Raw genomic sequence first — 22,209 nt, 5'->3', positions numbered from 1 at the left:
ACAAGTTCAGGCTTCACTCTTAGAATTGCTCATGTAAATCATACCCATATCATTGAAAAGTTTGTTTTAATGTCTGTGTTGTGAGATGATAGTTGTCCGCGAAAATAAACATGAATAAGAGCTAGTGTAATCAAAAGAAACCCTGGTTGGGGCAACTTGGTAAAATACTGTGCAATGGATGACTATTTCAAAAAGCCTTTTTTTTGTATTTCCAATACATACTTGGTTGCAACCGTTGAACATATCAAAGGCCCTGTCCGTTTCGCTGAAAAAACGAGTCGAAACATTGTTTCCGTTGATTTGTTGTGAGAGAAAAACACGGTTCCAGCTAAAAAAATAAGCTTAAAAATACGGATTATAAGAGAAGCGAACATGACCAAAGAGTGATAAGATTTCAATCATCTAATAAACAACAATAACATTATTGACTTTTTTGTCACATCATGGCTTTGTTTGTGGCATCCTCTACTCATTCACTCTCTACGTGAGTTCCGTGTGGAAATTCATATGTTCTAGATTCTAGATAGACTAGACGTTTGGAATTTGAGAAGTTTTTTATAAACGAGTAGTTGATGTTTATACTATACATTTATCTGCTTTGCGATGGAGACCTTCAACCGTTACTGATATACTCATATATCTATCCGTATTTGCAACCAAGCTCCTGATAGTCAAATCCAGGGACCTCAATGTAAAATCCCCAAATCCCCGCGTCCCGGGGGAACCCTCCCAATTGTTCTTCCCTTCTCTTGCATTCCACCGCGCCCACCGGAAGGGAAGACTCCAGGCTCACGCCACGGTTTCACACGAGCAAATCCCGCCGCCTCCTCCCCGCGCACGCACCCCTTCCCATCCTCCCCGGAGCACGAGGCGAGGCGAGCCGAGCCGGGCCGCCGGATATGGCGCCGGCGGCGCCGGACGGCGGGGCCGAGTCGCAGCGGCAGGCGGACCTGCTCAAGCAAGAGGGCAACGCCTTCTTCAGGAAGGAACGCCTCAGCGCCGCCATCGACGCCTACACCGGGGTAAGCCTGACTGACTCCCCACTCCCGGCGGCCGGATTCTCCGCCTGATTCGCGTGTGGCGCGCTTGCCGTTCCAAATACCAGTTATATAGGCGTCCTTTCTGTTCCCCTGTTCAATCGGTGCGCTGTGGAGTGGGTTACAAGTGTGGTGCGCAGCATTTTGCTGAGCGCGGCAGCGCGTCTGGTGCGTCCCGCTGATAGATTCTCTGAATCTATGCTGAATTATCCGAGATTGCTTCCTGAATGCTACTGCGTAGTAACCATGGCCTGGTGAATTGGTTGGTGGTGTTGGCACAGCTGTTCAGAATGGTTCACGTGATATGTTTTGCCTCTTGTGTTAAAGAAAAATACTTGGATTGAAGACGGTTACCTGTTGGCTGTTGATGTAGGCTTATTTGTGGGCAGTGGTTAGGTGGTTCGATTACTGATTTTAAATATTGCTTCCTGCTATATGGAGTAGTTTGTTTGCTTAAAAGTTAATACAGAAATACTTGCTATCTAATTGAGAGTTGCTGTGCAACAATGCAGGTTGCAGAGAATTTTAACTTGTAAGCTATTGTGGGACTAGGCAATGCTAATGTGCTGTCCTTTGTAGTTTGCTAGACATTTAATGTTAGGCAGGGAAATGGATTAAGAGGGGGTTGCTGGGAGAGGTACAAAATTGAATGGAGCGTTGATAGAGATTTTTCCAATCTTTTGCCAGGGTGTACAAACATCATAGGCTTATAACATTCCTATCCTTGCAAACCACGGACTTATTGCAAAATTGATTCTAGATTAAGGAACGTGACATCAGATGAGTTGGTTTTAGCCACTCAGCTAAGGTTATAGCCTACCTCTTGCTCTAGTTACCTGGGTAGCCGCTTTTGTCTGGCATTTCCAAGAAACTGATGTCAGTTGTAGTAAATGCACATACATAGTTGAATCAATGAACACTAAATGTTAGTAAAACAGATGTCATCTGTAGTTGAAACCCTGTATATCTTGCACATCCCTTGCTAACTTCAGTGCCTATTTTGGTTGACAGGCCATAACTCTCTGCCCAAATGTTGCAGTTTACTGGACCAACCGAGCACTTTGCTATAGGAAGCGGAAGTATAAAATTGCTAGCCCTTTATATTGTTTCGTATTATTGATAATTTGGTGCACAATCTGAGTGTTTGCATCGTATTATGTTCCTCTCTAAATGGCCAGTGAGTGGGCTAAAGTTGAGGAAGATTGCAGAATGGCTATCCAGCTTGACAGCCAGTCTGTTAAGGTGAGTGGGTGCCTTGACTTGTCTTTCATTAAATTAATTCATGTATGCATTTTTGTACCCATCTGACTATGAGCATATACCAAATTATCGAGAAAGCCCTCTGTGCATTCTATATACCTTGTTTTCTCATAAGGAAAGGAATTTCATTTTGATCAAAATTTTTCATTGATCAAACATGTAATATAGTTAGTATACCAGTATCACACCTCTTGCGCATATCCACATGCCAGCTGAGTTATGCTTCATTTGGTATTTGTGGGAACCAACTTCTTTTCAAGAAGTAGGTGAAGTAAAAACTTGTAGACATTTGATCCATGAATTTTCCGTTTGTATTGCATTTTTTATGATCTATTCACATTCACTCGTGGGCACACCACAATGCAAGTGATAACTAAGAATATCTATTTTAGAGCCAAAACAAAACTATTTTTTGGAACTGTTATGATTCTGTATGCTAACTTGATTGTACGACTTAGCACAATATGAAACTGACCTTAATTTCACAACGTCTAGTGATGGCCTGGTGACGTATTTAGTAAGATATATGCTTCATACATGTACAGGGTTTATTCCAAGATTCTTTGACTTCTTCAAGGGAGCGTGTAATGTATGTTTATAAGTACATCTTGGGATGTGATATTATGGTGTCAAGGGAAGGAACATATAACCCAAATAAAACCAAACACCATAGAATCTGTTTTTTACTTGTTTGCAAACTTCAATCCATCTGGACTCTCTGGCTTTAATCATTTTGAATTGGACTTGATTCACTGTTGAAATTGAGGTGGCAGTGCATTTCAGCATAGTTCTTTTTTCTTTCCTGGATGAGGAAAACATCACATTTATCCTATCCAACAATGTTAATACTCCTAATCTCGTCTTAAGATGATAACTTGCTTATTTTGTTGGCAGGCGCATTACATGCTCGGGCTAGCTCTTGTCAACAGCCAAAGATTGTCAGAAGGAATAAAATCACTGGAGAAGGTGGGCTGACGATCTTATTTCTTTGGTCCTAGCATCGAACTTTTATGTATAAATAAAGGCCTCAAGCTGGTCTTTGCTCCTGCTACATCTTGTCACATACAATGTTAGCTGTCTCGGCACAGGATTGGTAAAAGAGCATAGAACACCACTTTTGACAAAATATTATCATCCAGATGCACTGTTCTTGTATTTTTCCAACTGGTAAGGACAACAGTTCTGAGTTCTGACCTGAGTCTGAATTACGAATAGTTGAACTGACAATTAGACAGCACATGAAAAAAGCAGGGAAACTATAATTTCTAGTGCCACCACCTTTAGTGCAGTTCTCTCTTTGGACAAATTATGTTGTTTGAGTTAGAAATTTAGAATTCAATTTCTCTTCATTACATTTTTAATGATGAACCAAACTTTTCAAAACTAGTCCTTGGAGCTTGGAAGGGGTGCACATCCTGCAAGCTACATGGTTGAAGAGATATGGCAAGAACTTTCCAAAGCAAAATACATCGAATGGGAGAGCTTATCAAGAGAGCGAACTTCTCAACTGCAAAAGCTAAAGTGCGTGACGAATTTATCTTTTCTGGACAGGGTTATACTGTAGTACCCTAATGTATTTGTTCCGTGTTTTCCAGAGTAGCATGTAAAGAAGCCATAAGGTGTTACAACAGCCTTGATAACCCAGCTGCAGGTGTACCAGTAGAACAGCTAAATGAGCTCGACGAAGTTTTCAAGAAGGCTGCAAAAGCTGATACTCCAGCAGAAGTACTACACTGCGTCACACAATATTTACTCTGGCCGTTTTGTCTGGTCTAGCCACTCAGCCTATCTTATTTGCAGGTTCCTGACCATCTCTGTTGCAAAATTACACTTGATATATTCAGAGACCCAGTGATCACCCCAAGTGGGGTTACTTATGAGAGGGCTGTACTTCTTGACCACCTTCAAACGGTAACCGACACAAGCACTGACAGTTTCTTGCAAAGCCCTTGTGTTTTACATATCAAATTTATGAACTTTGTAATAATTTATATAGGTGGGGAAGTTTGACCCCGTGACCCGTGAGCCACTTGAACCTCACCAGCTGGTTCCGAATCTTGCCATCAAGGAAGCTGTACATGCATTTTTGAGCGAGCATGGCTGGGCTTACAAGATTAGGTGATTGCTTTACATACGGGGTTGGAGGTAAGATTAGCGATACAGGTTTTGGCTACTGTCAGATTTGCCGGTGGGAATTTTTGTTTACTGTTGTGGGTGGATTTTAATCTGGGATGGCTGTGTACAGATTCACCTTCTCCAGTTGTTGGTCTGCCTGTACATATGAGATGCTTTGCTATTATGATATTAATTGTAAACAGTACACCAAAGGAAGTGAAGTTGAGTGTCTGAATTCCTGACTGTTGTTTTTTTAGGCAATCAACAGAATTCTATAGGATTTATCAGATGAAGAACGGCTTGCCCACTAGTAAGAACCAAGAGGGAGGGGAAATGGTTATTCGAGCTGATTCCATCACAATCATGCCATGCTTTTTATTATATGAACCGTGATTGGTGAAGTTTATGAGTCATTTACTAAAAGGTGCCTCCTCTAGTTGAGGTTGCCAAGCAATCCCATTCGCAAGCAAAAACGACTACACGAGCTTATTTTCCTTTCGTCAATATCATAGCTGCCACCACAGGTGGCTGCAACAGGGACATGCTGCAGTTGCTGTGGCTTTGCACAGAAGTGTCAATATCAAAGAAGCCAGCAACTGGGAACTTGGCGAGATTATGTTACACGAGTTTGATAACAAATGCATGATCCTGATTCCTGGTTTCATCCTCAGTTCTGAATCTGCTGGGCTTTTTTTTGTTGTTGTTGTGAAGAGAAGTGCTAAATTGAGCCGGGAAAACAACAGCAGCTGGCTCGTAGGGGTGTGTCTTCCTGTCAACGCAGCAGCTGACTGCCTGTATACGTAAAGCCATCGCCATCGTGGCATGGCATCATGCAAAGCCTCGCGTCTCCTTCGTGGATGGCCGTGTTCAGCGAGGGAGTGCCAAAACGGCAAGGTGTATGCGTTGACTACCACTGCATGTTGCAAGTGAATAGTACTGCAGTGCAGGCTGGTAGGGTGACATGACCATGGACCGATGCAAGCTCTCAGCCAGTCAGCAGCCGCTGAAATCCTCCAACTCCAGATAAGAAATCTGACAAGTTGAGGCCACATCTCTACTTTGTTCACTTCTGAAGCTACAGCTCAGCTCAGTTGCTCCTTCCCTGATCGTCACCTCACCCTCACCTCCTATGGAGTAGTACGCACTAACCAAAACCACGCCCCTATAAACCACCACCATGGCAAAATGTCACTGCGGGCGTACGTGCAAGAACTGGAGCGGCTTTGCTGCTGCACCATGGGGAGCATGGACTACGACAATGACAAGAAGCCCAGGGAGCAGCAGATCAGGAAGTCGAGGACCATGCTCCTGCTCCTGGTCCTCACCAACGCGGCCTCCATCCTCATTTTCTCCGGGGCCGGCGCGGCGCTCCACGCGCACGTCGGGCGGCACTACCCGGCCGTAGTCCACGCCTGGGGCTCGGCGAAGCTGCTCCGCGAGCTCAACGTGACCGGGCTGGCGCTCGCCGCCAGCCACGCGGAGGTGGTGGACCTGTCGGAGCGCCTCACCACGGCCAACAAGGTCATGGAGACCATCCTCGGCGGCAAGGCCGCCAAGCGCGACCTGGAGGCGGCCCGGGAGGAGCAGCGGGAGGCGGCGGCGGGCGGGCTGTGGCAGCGGGACCGGGACCAGGACCTCGGCGGCGAGCTGAAGCTGGCGGTCGGCCCGCACAGGCTCCCGCACCCGCGGCTGATGATCGGAGGCGCCGGCGGGGGCGGGGGTGGCGACGCGGTGATGTTCCCGGCGCTGGGGCAGGCGTGCCACCGGTACCGGGACGAGCTGGAGCGGTACATGAACTACACGGTGGGAGGGGAGTGCCCCTCCGACGAGGTGTCCACGCAGCGGCTGATGCTTAAAGGGTGCGAACCGCTGCCGCGGCGGCGATGCCGACCGCCCACCCCGGCAGGGTACGTGGAGCCCACGCCGCTGCCGGCGAGCCTGTGGGCGATCCCGCCGGACACCAGCATCGTGTGGGACGCGTACACGTGCAAGAGCTACGGCTGCCTCGTGAACCGCGGCAAGGCCAAGGGCAGCTACGACTGCAAGGACTGCTTCGACCTCCGCGGCCGGGAGAAAGGCCGCTGGGTGCGCCGCCCCGGCGAGAAGGCGGACGACGAGCGGAACTCGCTCGACTACACCATCGACGGCGTGCTGGGGTTGCTTCCCAAGGGTAGCGTGCGCATCGGGCTAGACATCGGCGGCGGGTCCGGGACGTTCGCGGCGCGGATGCGGGAGCGCGGCGTCACGGTGGTGACCACGTCCATGAACTTCGACGGGCCGTTCAACAGCTTCATCGCGTCGCGCGGGCTGGTGCCCATGCACCTCAGCGTGGCCAGCCGGCTGCCCTTCTTCGACGGCACGCTGGACGTGGTGCACTCCATGCACGTGCTCAGCAGCTGGATCCCCGACGCCATGCTCGAGTCGGCGCTCTTCGACGTCTACCGGGTGCTGCGCCCCGGCGGCGTGCTCTGGCTGGACCACTTCTTCTGCCTCGGCACGCAGCTGGACGCCACGTACCTGCCCATGTTCGACCGGATCGGGTTCAAGAAGCTGCGGTGGCACGCCGGCAGGAAGCTCGACAGGGGCATCCACATGGACGAGTGGTACATCTCCGCACTGCTCCAGAAGCCCAGGAGGTGAAGAACCTGCACTGGACGTATCCGAGAACCACACAACTCGCAACTTTCTGTGTTACGGTGCTTCTCATTGAGTTACTTGATTAGTGTGTGTATTTATGTATGCATTCAGTTCAACCCAAAAGGTTAAACCGGCGAGAAAGTCGGTCAATTCTATTTAGCGAGGTACATTGGGACCCAAGTGCAGCCAGACAAAGCCTTAAGTAAAATTCTTGCTAGCTTGCCTTGATAGTTGATACAGATGTGTCGATATTTATAGGAACGATTACATTAGCTTCTCTCTCATGCAATGCAACTATAGCTATCTTATCTCTAAACAACCAATTACAATTGCTCGACTTGCATAACCAAACATTAATATCTCTAGGCCGACTGACAAGCAAGTCTCTAAGCTGACTACCCATCTTCTTCAGCTTCTTGCGTGCGAATCTGCTCTAAGTCGACTAACAAGCAAATCAGTAGTAGTGTTTACAGTTTAGGCACCCACAACAGACCACCTCTGACCTGATAGCTACATGCATATCTAGGATTCCACTTATATTAGGAAACAAGAGTAGTGATCTCCTACTAACTAGTAATTGTTGATCCAGGTAGATTCAAGCCTTTTCTTCTTCATTCTTTTCGTTTGATACTTGATCTCGATCAATCTATCCATGACAGAATGATCGCTATGCCCCACTCGTTGACCTGATCAATCAATCATGCAACTATCAGTGACCACTGACCAAAATCCCCCGAAATTTCTCTGTTTTCATACAGTTCTTGACCTTCAAGATTGAACATTTAAAGCTGGCCTACTATTGCTTACCCTTCAGAGCAAGAAGGATCCAAGAAACCTCTCACTTCCTTCAGAGCATAAAGGGCAATCTTCTTAATCTGAAGACACCATTTGCCTCCTGGTTAGTCATCAAATCAAATAGTAAAGCATAATATGCAGAAACCAGTTGATTCATAATATGCCATGCCAACCTCCAGTTTATCCATTTTTGCCGGATGATAAGATGGAAGCCATCTAAACTCTCCAGTCAGTTTAATACTTTAATACACTCGCCAACATTTTCAGGGGAAACAAAGCCCATTGCAACCTGCATGCAAGACTGCACAATGGAAATGGTTTCAACTTGTATTAAAAATAAACATTATAGCAGTCTACGCTGTGTCAGTATGTCACACCTTCAAATTCCTGACTTGGTGAGGACATCCAGCAGGAACAAAAAACAGCTTCACCAAGCTTCTGCTCGAACGTCCAAGGTTCAACACCTGAAAGGAGCATGCCACCACATAGGGGAAAATGCATAATAGCACCAGACAGACACTGCATTTGTGAGGTCTGAATACGTCACACAAACAAGTTCACTAACCATATTCTTCCTTGAGCTTTCTCTTATGCTCGTCAGTTAAGTAGAAAGCCTGATCATGAACTGGGTGAAACACCTGCTTCATTAACATAATGGTTGGTCACAATAGGAAAAATATCAGAAATACATTTCTAAAAAAGTGCACGGGGAAACATACCTGCTTCACAGGATTACAGTAGATATGCCGAAACTCTGAGGCATGTTTCCTAAGATAATCTTGTAATTTATCAGAATCCTCTCTTCGGAAAATATCCCATAAAGCACCACCAGTTCTCTTATGCATCAGAGGATTACACAAGGGATTTGATGTTTCATCAAAAGCTATATTACTGGATTCAGTAGAAGATTGTGATAGGTTATGTTCAGTGCCTGCTTCTAAAACACCGTAAAGTTCCCGAAGATCTTGTTCTTTCATTTTCTTTCTGGTCTTCTCGATCTCACAAAGCTCATGTTCCTCGTAGGACACTTCTTCTGTGTGTGTCAAAATATTTACCTGGTAAAACAGACAAGTCTCACAATTACTGCCATGACAAACTAATGAAACCCAATCAACTGCTAAATAAGAAATATAGAACTATCAATTGTTAGTGTATACACATACAGCTTGAGGATCAGATCAGAGAAAGCAATATAAAGCGTGTTCGAGAAACAAAAGCAATGAGACATAAAGAAAGCAAGATGCAGGTTATCTAGTAATAAAGACATAGCTTTGCATAAGTTCTAATCTACTTTGAAGGTACAAGACATCCGCAAATGCTATAAACTGAAAAAAAAGAAATACCATTAACAACACAACACATACCACATCACCGAATCTGAGGTGAGGGATGCAATCTTCCAGATGGAACATAATAAAGCTCCAGGACCAGATGGTTTTCCTGCGGAATTCTATCAGGTTTTTTGGGAAATTATCAAGGAGGACCTTCTTTGTCTCTTTGCAGACCTACATTTGGAGACACTCGATCTCTACAGTTTGAATTTTGGAGTCATTACTCTAATTCCAAAGATTCAAAATGCCACAAAAATTCAGCAATATCGACCAATTTGCGTCCTCAATGTGAGTTTCAAGATATTCACAAAAGTGGGCACAAATAGACTGAATACGGTTGCCAAAACAGTGGTGAAACCAACACAGTCGGCCTTTATGCCAGGTAGGAATATTATGGAAGGTGTGGTAATTCTCCACGAAACCATCCATGAATTACACTCTAAGAAAAGAAACGGAGTCATTTTCAAAATTGACTTTGAAAAAGCATATGACAAGGTCAAGTGGTCGTTCTTACAACAGACTTTGCGTATGAAAGGTTTCTCACCTAAATGGTGTAGGTGGGTTCAGAATATGGTCTCTGGAGGAAGTGTGGGGATTAAAGTTAATGATGACATTGGCCCATACTTCCAAACCAGAAGGGGACTCCGGCAGGGTGATCCTATGTCACCTATCTTATTTAACATCGTCGCTGATATGCTAGCTATTCTTATTAATAGAGCAAAAGCGGATGGGCAGATAAGTGGAATTATCCCCCACCTGATTGATGATGGTTTATCAATCCTACAATATGCAGATGACACCATCATGTTTCTAGACCACGATCAAGAACAAGCGAAAAATCTCAAACTTTTACTATGCGCCTTTGAACAATTATCTGGGCTCAAAATTAATTTCCACAAGAGTGAGATTTTTTGCTTTGGGGCAGCCAAAGAAATGGAATCCTTCTACACTGATCTCTTTGGCTGTAAAGCAGGGGAATACCCCTTCAGATATCTAGGCATCCCTATGCACCACCGGCAACTCCTTAATTCTGAATGGAGAAAAGTTGAAGAGCGATTCGAACAAAAGCTCTCATGCTGGAAAGCGAAATACTTATCCTATGGGGGACGTCTAGTACTGCTTAATTCTGTATTAAGCAGCCTACCCATGTTTATGATGTCTTTCTTTGAGATCCCAAAAGGAGTTATCAAAAAACTCGATCATTTTAGGTCGAGGTTCTTCTGGCAAGGATCCTCAGAGAAACATAAATACCGCCTTGCCAAATGGGATATCATTTGTCGTCCCAAGGATCAAGGTGGACTAGGTATTCTGAATTTACAACTGCAAAATAAATGCCTACTAGCAAAATGGCTAGTGAATCTCATGAACACAGAAGGCATATGGCAAACGCTATTACAGAATAAATACCTAAATTCAAAAAGTTTATCCCAGGTCACGGCAAAGCCAAATGATTCACATTTTTGGAGAGGCCTCATGCATATCAAGGATGAGGTGCTGGCAAAAAGGTTCTTTCGATATTAAGGATGGAACCACGGCTAGATTTTGGGATGATGTATGGGTAGGTGCTAGGCCTCTGAAAGTTCGTTATCCATCTTTATATAATATTGTGAGAGATCCTCACGCTACAGTCTCAAAGATAATGAGCACTAGCCCTCTGAATATTTCTTTTAGGAGGGCTCTGGTGGGTAATAAACTTACAGAATGGCTTAGTCTAGTAGCAAGTATTTCTCATGTCGAACTAATAAATGGATCTGATCATTTTAGATGGAGTTTAACCAGCTCAGGTTCATTCTCAGTCAGATCCATGTATCTCAACCTTATAGATACAAATACATCTTTTCGGCATAGGAAGATTTGGAAGATAAAAGTTCCTCTAAAAATAAAAATTTTCCTCTGGTTCCTACAAAGAGGTGTCATTCTTACCAAAGATAACCTGTCTAGGAAAAATTGGAAAGGGAGTCAGAATTGCGTTTGTTGCAATGGGAATGAAACTATTCAACACTTATTCCTGGACTGCCCTATTGCCATAATGATTTGGAGGATTATCTTCTTTGCTACTAGTTTAACTCAACCTAGATCAATCAGCCACATGTTTGGTAACTGGCTGTCTAATCAAAATAAAAGGATTAGAAATTTGATTTGGGTGGGAGTGGCTGCTATGTGTTGGGCTATTTGGAGATGCCGTAATGATGTTGTTTTTAATAAAATAAAATCTAACTCTATTATGCAGGTCATTTTCAGGGGAGCGTACTGGTTACGCTTCTGGGCCCAGCTGCAGCGTGAAGAGCAAGCTAAGGACGCGCTCTCGACAATAAGCAAGAAATTAGAAGTTATTGCTCTAGAGATATCCAATAACGGATGGAAACAATTTTATTGTTTAAGTTAGCGTCTTGGTCATGTTATAAGACCTTGGCTTTCTTTTTGGTTTTATCATTATCTGTAATTTTGGGCTGTGTACATCTACGGATGTAGAGGCCGGATGTTTATCCATTATCTAAAAAAAAAAAAAAACATACCACATCAGACATGTCACAGTGAAGCTTGGTCACAGAGTCACCTCTGCCTAACTCTTGGGGAAATCCATAAGCTATGCAAATGTTTGGCCCAAGATCTGGCTTCAGGACACCATGAGGAAGCTTGACAGCAAGATTTAGCAGACCATATCGAGGATCAGTGTACTGAGGAAACGGCAACGCACTGATAAACTCGGCACTGTGGCGAGGCAATCTCTGATCAAACAAATTAGATGGTGGCCAATCCTTTAGCTTAAGCATCTCAGGCCAGTGTGTCGTGGAGTGTGTTCTGCCTTGCTTATATCTCAAACAAAACTGGTGTAGACTTATGTCCACCTGCAATAATAAATTGTGATTCAAAGTGGTTAATACTTTACTATTCGCTGTGAACAATAGATCACATAGTTTATCTGCAGCATACAAATAACACCATCCTTTGAATACTAAAATTGCAGTTAAATTCACTGATCAATCAACGAGCTCCTTTACTACTTGTAAGGCATGTCCCTTTTTTTTTTTTGAACCAGGAAAACAGCAGGGGAAGCCCCCACTGTTAGATTTTATTAAAACACAAAAAACAAAGACTGAGCCAAACAAACAGGAAAACACTTCAGCTAAGCCCTAGCAATGCTAGAACAAGAAGAAAAACAAAGAACCACTAAACACAAGAATCAACCCAGGAGAGAAAAACAGATCGCTTGTTTTCAGAAATCCTATATGCTTGAAGTCGACCTTCATCTTTGAGAGATCTTCTCCAGGAGAGAAAAACATGTCCTATTTCTTGACATGGTAAACAAAACTTCTACAGAACTATACCATCACCATGAAAATCGACGTGGGAAAAAAAGATGCACAACAGATCATAAGCATCGACAATGCAGGGAGATGAACATGTCCATATCCCACCCCATATAATGACAATAAATAGGAAAAGTAACAGCACACTCCAAGGAAAATTTCAAACAGAAACTGACGCAAATTCATAGAATAAGAAAGAATCCACTAAACTGCACTCAGACATTCAGGGAAATAGAACTCCAAACCTGACACCAATCAAGGCAATCCAATACCCTGACAGCAAAGTGATCATCTTTTATGTTGCTGCTCTTCTTTACATCTCGCATTGCCCGCCACATAACTAACGGCTCCCAACTGAGACCAGAGGTTGACTGGAGAACATCAGAAACAATAACTGGTTCACCCTTTTCCCAATGCATCTGAAAGTGCACCAAGTCATCCTCCTTGATACCAGTGGCAACTGGACAGTAGATGTGGTTACCACTCAGTCCTTTCCTATTTGCAGCCTCTCTCACAACATGTTTTCTAACCTTTCCTGAATGATCATAGCAAGGGCACTGATCATTTCTTTTGGCTACTGCTTTTACAAATATTTCACTCCTAACAATTCTGTTTGCTCGTTCTTCTAACTCGGAAAGCATGTTCTGTGGGAACAAGCGTTTGAGGTCCAAAACTGAGCGTCCGCAACCTCCTAGCTCCTCTGGTGGGCAAGGTATGCTACCATCACTATTTGCTTTCCACAGTAGCCGAGTGTTATTTGGGTCCTCACTAGCAGCTATGTCATTGCAAGGCTTGGTGGTTTGGGACCTAGTGTGCCTCTTTGAGGAACCCATTATGTTACAATCCTTTGATAAAACATAATTCATGCCTCTAACTTCATTCCGCAGTATCCGCACACTCTCTACCTCTTCTCCTCCGGGAATCTCACCTTTGCGGATCTCAGAGCAGCATGCAAGGCACAAATCGTAAGGACAGCACTTGCAGCTTCTATGAAAATCAACTATAGAAGTTCTACACTTATTGCTACAGAATAAGAATAATAAGACATCAGATGCTTGCGGCAATAACATTTAAGGAAACGAGGAAGTAGAAGGACCGAACCAGTAGACACGCTCGTCTAGATTGCATTTAGCTTGTTCTAACCTCACTTCATTTACCAAAACACCTGCAGATAAAAACAAATTAGCATGTAAAGCAACTCAGTTACCAGAATGTGTCATGCAACAACAGAACATGGTACCTTTTACTTTAGCCTCTAATTCCTTCTCTTCCATCTGCTCCTGTAGCAGTTTTCTCAACAAGGGAAGCAACAAGTGCAGAACATGACCAGCATAATGGATTCGATTTACTTCAGAAATGTTCATCTTTGGAGGCTGCGGCATGTGTGGAATGGATAGTAATTAGGGAAGTCTAGACAGGCAATTTAGGGGAAAAAAAGGAAAGGAAAAAAATGTAAGGCGAAACAGGATATTATCTTCTTAATATTAATGATACGCAGCTTTCTTGAGTGTTCAATTAAAAAAAAAAAGGCAAAACAGGAGACAGGATGCCACGTGTAAACCTCTTTAGCTCCTTGCTTTCGTAGGCATGCCATGCAATTACAGTTCTTGCGACAGTATGGGCATTTTGCAGCAAATTCTTCTTCTGACAAATTGGGATACCTACTTAGTATTACCGCAAACAGATTAGGGTTGCACAAGACAAGATTAAATAACATAGAACACATTTATAGCCAATGAAATGAAAATATTGGAAGGAGATTACGTAGCAGTTCTCCTGTGCCATTCGAGAGAAAAAAAATTATGTAGCAGTTAAATTGAGCACAAAAAAAAAATCAGTGGATGCATCTAGAGAATAAAAAAGACCTGAACCGGTGGGGGAAAGACCGCCCCCATCACCCCATGGCTTTGCACTAAGAAGAAACATCAACGAAGCCAGCCGCGAAAACCCCCAAACCCTGGCCTCACCCTATAGGGCTGAACCGTAACCTTGGCTAGTGACCACTACCGCTACCCCGGGTAGGACCATATCCTTACCACAGACTGACGCCTTGCCACTATTTTTGGGGAACGGGTGGGGGGTGTGAGATACATCGAGGGGAATTTTTCTTTTTGTGCAAGCGGAGATCTTAACACCGGCTCGCCGGAAATGTTACTCACACTACTACAAAAATAATTTGTGGCAGTGCCTCTCTTTCTTTGTAGGAGCGGCTCTATATTGAGCCGTCCCTATAAATGGTTGCCAAATAAGCCGCCCTTATAAATGGATTTATAGAGGTGGGCAGTGTTATCAGCCGCCCCTATAAATAACTCAATTTATAGGGACGACTTTATATCCGACCGCCCCTACAAATACACGCCCATTATTAAAAATCGGGAAGTAGAGATTCAAGGCATGGAAAGAAGCAATGATTCAATACAATGCTGATGATGATGACACCGGTTTCAGTACTACAGTTGTAGACACCGAATCATCCTCATTGCTGGACCCTGCAGCAATCACAGTGCAGGACTGGAGGAGGAAATGACGTACGTACTCCGTAGTGACGACACGACACGAGTCGAGCAGGATTGGACAGTGCAGCGAGGGCAGGTAGCTCAAGGAGCCAGGCAAGGTTGACTCTGACACCAGCAGGAGCATCAGACAGACAGAGCATGCACCCCTGTCACATCAGCTAGCCCCTATACCCATATATGCATACTGGTTGTCACGCGCTTCTAAAATACTCGAGTATGAAGCAGACAAATCCATTAAAAATTAAGCACTAAAATTCAAATTTTGTAAATGACTTTGGATAGAGAAACAATCAAAATGAATTGTAGATCTCGAAAAGTTATGAAACTTTGTAGTTGACAACTTTTTGATTTAAAATTATTTTGTCAAGGAAAACTACGTTTGAATTTCCAAAAATTTAAAATTTTAATTTTTTAAATGACCTCGGATGGACAAACAGTAAAAATAAAAGTTGTAGATCATGAAAAGTTATGAAACTTTGTAGTTGATAACTTTCTCATTTGAAAATCATCTTGTCATGGAAAACTACGTTCAAATTTCTCAAATTTAAAATTCAAATTTTATAAGTGACCTCGGATGAAGAAACTACCAAAATGAAAGTTGTAGATCTCGAAAAGTTATAAAACTTTGTAGTTGACAACTTTTTTCATTTGAATTAGTTTAGAGCCCCAAACAATTAATTTATGCTCCGTTTTGTATAATATGTGGGGAACCAAAATGGATTGTAGACACAAGTGAACGTGAGGTGTAGTGGTAGAGGAGATGACACGCGAGGGAGAGGTCGTGTGTTCGAATGCCGACCAACGGTGGGGTCCTCCTTGAATTAAAAAAAAATTGTTATTTTTTTACTCTTTTTCGTGATTTCTGGAAATTGATTTATAGGGGCGGCTCAATATCCAACCGCCCCTACAAATATATAATTTGTAGAGACCCTTACGTAGGGGCGGCTAGATAAACCGCCCCCAGAAATGGTCTTCACCCGCCCCTATAAAACCTTTTTTACGTAGTGTCGGTGACTAAACAAGGTGTATATCGTTTGTACACATAAATGCCCATTAAAAGGAATGCTGGATGGTGAGCAATCACATTAGTAAGAACAAAGGTTGAGAGAACTTGACACACCATCGTTGCATGCATGGCACACAGAAGCGCTTATTTGTGCATAACTGACACCAGATCACTCTCCCTCTATCATTCCTTTGGCACTGGTGGCACATTAGGGCATTTTCCCCAGTTAACTTCTTGCATTCCTAGATAATTGAAACAATCAAACAACACTTACAATCATAAAGGACGTACCCAGTGCAGAGAGCTCCCGCTCTGTGCGGGGTCTGGGAAAGGGTGTCAGTGGCAAGCCTTACCCTCGCCTGTACAATGCGAGAAGACCGCGACTCGAACCCAGGACCTTCCAGTCACATGCGATAAGACTCTACCGCTTGCACCAGGCCCGCCCTTCACTTACAATCATCAACACTTAAAAAGAAAAATCCCATAAACATCTTATACAAGAAAATGAGTACCTTTTTCGTTGCAACTTTTAACCTCAGAGGATGAGACCTTCTGTTCTTCATCCACTCGGTTAGCATATTTTTGCTTCTGTTTCTTTGCCGTATGTATGACCTCATATTCCCTTGATTCATTGTCCCTTGCTGTCACAACATCATCCTGCCGGGGAAGAAACTTAGTGTGCAACATTCTTCTTTAAATTGAGAGCAGGTATAAACTTCCATTGCTAGTAGCCTAATTCTCGCGATAGCATTGCCTAGGATTACATTATAAAATAATAAATAGTTTCTAGAAAAGCTGCAGGATGGTAACTACTCCTAAAGGCCTACAGGCCCCCCAATAATAAGCGGAAAGATGAGCACTGCACGTTCTAAAATTTCCAAATTTAATGATGCAGGATTTAATGCCAGCTACTGTTTTTCTTATTGATGTTTCATTTATGTTATATCCAGGAAATTGATTAGCAAAATCCAAATAAGAAGTCCACTAGGTTTGTGATGCTAAACCACATTATTTTTTCTCCAACACGGGAGAGCTATGTATCATTATATTAAGAAGAACGAAAAGGGATAAGAGCCACTACAAACAAACACACACAAAACCCCATTGCCTTGGTAAGAAACTAAAAAAAATGCTAAACGAATTAGATCTTGTAAGGAAGTGAAATTTATAAGCTGCAACGAGATGGCTGAGTGGCAATGCGTTACAACATACTAACGAAAAGGTGCCTGCAAGTCTACAAGAACTACCTTGCTGTTTGGTTCTCTAAAATGTAACGTTACCCCATTACAGAGGGCATTCATTACCTTTACACATGTTTGCTTCCTACTTTCTGTAATCGGTTTTATTTTATTCCATTTCCATTTCCATGCACAGAGCGTTACAACCATAGCTTTTGCCCATGGATAATTGCACCTCACTATCTCCTTTCTCTGCTTGCCTTTTCTCAGGTCAGGTCCCTGGAGGGTGTTTGGATCTTTAGGAAAAAATCAAAATTAGAAAAGGGCCTAAACTTTAATATACAAAACCATCCCAAATGTTGTCATTTTCTTATTACCAATTTTCTATTTTTCTATTACCATTTTCCTGCCACCGTTAAAAAGGTAAAGGTTTTTTCTTGAGTCTGTCTACCCAACAACCATGTGTTTTATGCAGTTTCAACACATGAATTTTTTTTACACCATAGAATTAAGATCCAACAGCCTGCAGCCTCCTTTTACCTCCAGCCTTCTTCTACCTCCAGATAATCACAAATCACAAGAAACATTTTTTTCTATGCAAGGACAAAAAAAAAAGTTTCCAGTCAGCAGTAGAGGTAACTGCAAGCACCAGGGAGGAGCGCGCATCGTCCGTCGGACCTGAACGCGTGAGCGGCATGGCCTCCGTCACGTCGACAACCTGCTCCTTTGAATGCTATCCCGCGACAAGCACAAGGCCGAGAAGACAGTTGAAAAGAGAGAGGGATAAAAAAATCCATGTGTTTTTTTTTGTGCTAAAACATATGTATGTTGTATAACATTTCTGAAAGGATAAGAGAGAGGCACGAGAGAAAGTTTGAGTTGTGAGTCCACGTGGATTTAAGTATGCTTAAATAAAATTGTAGATTTGGTGGCATTATCCGGCAATGAAAACGTAGCTATTACTACCGGTTGAAGTCATGAATGAACATATATATTACCATTGCCGGTTAATGAGCCAACAGTGAATGCATGTTCTCTAGCGGTGAAGGTTGCAGCAAAACTGAACCAAAATTTCACTACACAATCACTAAAAGCACCCAAGCATCAAAAGAAATATAATGTCAAGTCACTTTCAACTGTACAGGAGGCAAAGTTTGGTGCTAGTATCTCAAAATCATATCCTCCAGCCGTCATCGACAACGACAACTGAACTAAATTAAACTACTATCCTCTCCGCCTACCAGATATAGATATCTATGTTTATAAATATATATAGTGGCATACACAAGGTAGCTAGCGCCAAGTGGAAGGCACGTATAGTACTATACTACTACATCTACATAGCATAGCTGCATGCAGCTGAGGCCATATATATGCATCAAGCAACCATGCAAGTCCTCCTCCTTGTTGCTCCCGTTGGTTCTCCTAATCGTCCGGCGTGCAACGCCGCCGATCAAAGCACGCCTGTCCACCCTCAAGTCTGGCATAGCACGTGCACGTAAGCCAGTTATCATCAAGGACTTCGCCACGGCGCACCACCTGCTCGTCCGGGGCAGCCGCATGCCGTCCGCGTCACCCAGCGCCATCATCACCGGCCGCCGCTACCACAACATCATTTCGGCACCCTCCGGCGGCCAGCTCTGGCGCACCCTCCGCCACAACCTCACCTCAGGAGTCGTCCACCCGACGCACCTACACCGCTACGCGGCCGCGCGGCGCCAGGCGCTACGCGGCCTCGTCGCGGACCTCAGGGAGCAGCAGCTCACCGACGGCGTGGCGCTCGCCGCGGAGAGCATCAGCGACGCGGTATTTGGCCTCGCCTCTACCATGTGCTTCGGCTACGGCGTTGACGCCGGTGTGGTTCGAGCCATGGCCGACGTCCAGACCAAGCTCATCCTATCCTTGCCTGCGCTGCGCACGCGTTCGCGGCCGGGCCGTTAACGTTCCCGGCGGTGTCTAGGCTAATCTACCGCAAGCGGTGGATCAAGCTGGCCGGGATACGGCAGAAGCAGGAGGAGCTGTACCTCCCGCTCATCGACGGCTGCCGCAGACATCGCCGGGACTCTGACGAGACGCCGAGTTATGTACACACGCTCCTGGACCTCCATGTCCCGGTAGAATTCGAAGCAGACGACCACAACAGCGGAGGCAAGCAAAGGCAGAAGTGGAGGCTCGAGGACGGTGTGAACTCGTGGTCGTGGGACTCTGCTCGGAGTTTCTTGGTCAAGTAACTGAATCCACAGCCGCGGCGCTGCAGTGGATCATGGCGAACCTAATCAAGCACCCAGACATACAGCAGGCCATCCGGAAGGAGATCAACGCTGCTGTGGACGCCGACGCCGAGGAGGTCGAGGAGGAGGTTCTTGGGAAGCTAGACCACCTCAACGCTGTCATCTTGGAGACACTGAGGCTGCATCCCACAATCATGTGGGTATTTAGGCAGGTAAGCCAAGTAGCCCTAATAAGTACCCCCTCCATCCCAAATTATAAGTCATTCCAAGAATCTCGTAGAGTCAAAGCATCTCAATTTTAACCAAAATTATAGAAAGAATTACAAAAAAATTATGAAATCAAATAGATATACTATGAAAATATAATTAACGAGGAACCTAATGATACTTAGTTGATATCATAAATGTTATTATCTTATCATATAAGTTTGATCAAACTTGAGATACTTTGACTCTCCAAGATTCTTGGAATGACTTATAATTTAGGATTGAGGGAGTACCAAATAATTCATTAATTATATAACACTATCCAACCAATCTCATGAATATGAAAAAAAAAGGTGATGGAAGAAGACCAAGTGGTTCATGATGGCCAACGTATTCCTACGGGCACCGACATAATGTTCTTATTAGAGGCACTGGGACGAGACAAGGCAGTGTGGGATGACCCTGATGAGTTCAAGCCCGAACGTTTCCATGGATGTGGAGGTGGAGAGAGCACTACCAAGAACCTGCTGTCCATGGCCGCGGAGATGAAGATGATGCCTTTTGGGGTCGGCAGGAGGATGTGCCCTGCTATAAGCGTCTCGCTGCTCCACATCAGCTATTTCGTGGCAAACCTTGTGAGGGAGTTTGTGTGGGAGGAAATGGAGGGAGAGCATGCCGTGCAATTCCAGACGGACACCAGCATCATGTTTCTCAACCGCATGGCGCGTCCACTGCGTGCTCACCTTGTGCCTCGCCGGCCGGAGGCCAAAAAGATTTGTCATTAATTGGACACGTGTCCTGGCCCATTTGGAACACAGACGATTGATATATATGATCATAGTGATGCTTCTTTGCACGTGTTCATATGTGGACCTTTGATATTTCTACTATCTCGATGGTTATAGGACTACGGACTACCTCGAATATCTCATATCTGTAGCCAAATAAGTGAATTTGTAATAAAGATTTGTGTTTCCATTACATACGGATGTGCTTTCTATATTTAAACCACCATCAGTTGCCTTGTATCTGCTTTGCTTAGTCTAAGATCGAGTAAGTTTAATCGATTTGGCTATAAGTCAAGCCGGGGACGGAGCGAGGTAACAATAATGCGTGTCCAATTATATATATACACGGCAAAGGTATACATAACACCCAAATAAATATTTGTATTGCAATACAAAAGAAAGCAACAAAACTAAAAAATGAAGAGAAATTAATTAGTTTCGTGCCTCTAACCTTCACCCAATCAATCTAATTCTTTGGCCAGAAAAAGAATCACGGTAATAACAAGTAGTTAAATAGGAGCAAAATTAATTAGCATTAGATCCTAAACGTTAAATGTCAAACAATTGGTCACTTGTTGTTTAGCCTAAATAGATGATTAAACAGAAACAAAAGGTAAATTGGTTGTTTAAATAGACGATTAAACAGAAACATTGTACCACTATGTAGTGTTTACATGTCGATTAGACCGGCTAAACGATCATTTACACGAACAGTGGCAGAAACATAGGAGATAAGGAACATAATAGGAAGACTAATGCTAAATAATATAGATCCCATTGGACATCAATTCAGAAGGATTAAACAAGGAAAGCACTGATTTTCAATTAACTAGCTAATTAGAGTGTGTGCTATGGGGACAAACTAATGTTTGGTAGGTAATAATAAAAATTAAAGATATGGAGAAAATATTAAGAAGATCTGATTTTATTTATATATATTAGAGATTAATATGGAGTAAGAACAAAAATATAGTACAAATAGTATCATCAACTAGCTAATTACATAATTAAACACCTAACTTAGGGGGTGTATTATGGGAGGTATGGGAAGGTTGGGGTGCCAGGGCCCCCCTCAGCTCCCCTTCCCTCCGACACTAAGTCAAGACAAGTCAGAAAAATCATATAACAATCTATTATCTAGCCTCCTCTTATGTTCCAAATATATTTCATTGTGTGTGGGACCCAACCACTCATCTTTTCCCTTCTTTATCTGCTCCCCACATTATGAGGGTGTTTGGCATGGCTCCTCTTGAGGGGCTCTTCTGGAGGAGCCAGAGCCGTTTTGGAGAAGCCACAATTTGTGGCTTCTTCAAAACGGCTCTGGCTCCTCTACTTTTTTATTGAAAAATGGCTCATCCACGAAAACGTTTGGAGGAGTCAGAGCCGAAGCTGAAGAGGAGCCCTATATATTCTAGCTCCCCTAGTCATCCTTCCTCTTCCAAATTCGCCGCAAACGCTCTTGCTCATCCTCCCTCCCTTCTGCTTGCTAATTAAGCAGCTTCTCCATCCCTTACCCACGCACAGAGGCACTATGGCGCTGGTAGCCGAAGCAATGGCTGCTAGACTGTTGGTATATTTTAATGTACACAGATAAATTCGTAAGCACACGGATACCGCTGTAGCTTTCATCCGGAGGTATTCCAAGTATCGTATCCACAGGGAAATGTGTGAGGTTAGCTGCGGTCTAACTTAACCCGGAGTAGCAATAAGACTTAAGAAAGTCGGGAGTGTAGAGGAGATCGCTAAGGTCTTCTAGTTCTAATCTCGATAAGCTATGTCTTCTATTTTTCGACTGGA

At 43.8% G+C, this 22,209-nt stretch overlaps 2 protein-coding genes and 2 pseudogenes across 2 annotated transcripts; 3 read left to right on the top strand and 1 right to left on the bottom strand.

Moving 5' to 3' along the window:
• Nucleotides 1–744: 744 nt before the first annotated feature.
• LOC136476588 (E3 ubiquitin-protein ligase CHIP-like) lies at nt 745–4,647 on the top strand. The gene is made up of 8 exons (XM_066474484.1): nt 745–1,022; nt 2,049–2,116; nt 2,216–2,279; nt 3,192–3,263; nt 3,685–3,818; nt 3,893–4,022; nt 4,098–4,208; nt 4,294–4,647. The coding sequence occupies exons 1-8, from the start codon at nt 900–902 to the stop codon at nt 4,417–4,419; spliced, it is 828 nt and encodes a 275-aa protein (XP_066330581.1). The 5' UTR covers nt 745–899; the 3' UTR covers nt 4,420–4,647.
• A 1,001-nt stretch (nt 4,648–5,648) lies between these two features.
• On the top strand, nt 5,649–7,906 carry LOC136472418 (probable methyltransferase At1g29790). Its single transcript, XM_066470128.1, has 2 exons — nt 5,649–7,108; nt 7,808–7,906. The coding sequence occupies exon 1, from the start codon at nt 5,649–5,651 to the stop codon at nt 7,050–7,052; it is 1,404 nt and encodes a 467-aa protein (XP_066326225.1). The 3' UTR covers nt 7,053–7,108; nt 7,808–7,906.
• LOC136469281 (lysine-specific demethylase JMJ29-like) lies at nt 7,636–16,571 on the bottom strand (annotated as a pseudogene).
• Nucleotides 16,572–18,530: 1,959 nt separating this feature from the next.
• Nucleotides 18,531–20,409, top strand: LOC136469280 (cytochrome P450 89A2-like; annotated as a pseudogene).
• The last annotated feature ends 1,800 nt before the right edge of the window (nt 20,410–22,209 follow it).

This window comes from Miscanthus floridulus, chromosome 8 (assembly GCF_019320115.1).
Source record: "Miscanthus floridulus cultivar M001 chromosome 8, ASM1932011v1, whole genome shotgun sequence".
Classification (NCBI taxonomy): domain Eukaryota; kingdom Viridiplantae; phylum Streptophyta; class Magnoliopsida; order Poales; family Poaceae; genus Miscanthus; species Miscanthus floridulus.
This window is presented reverse-complemented; position numbering and strand designations above follow the sequence as displayed.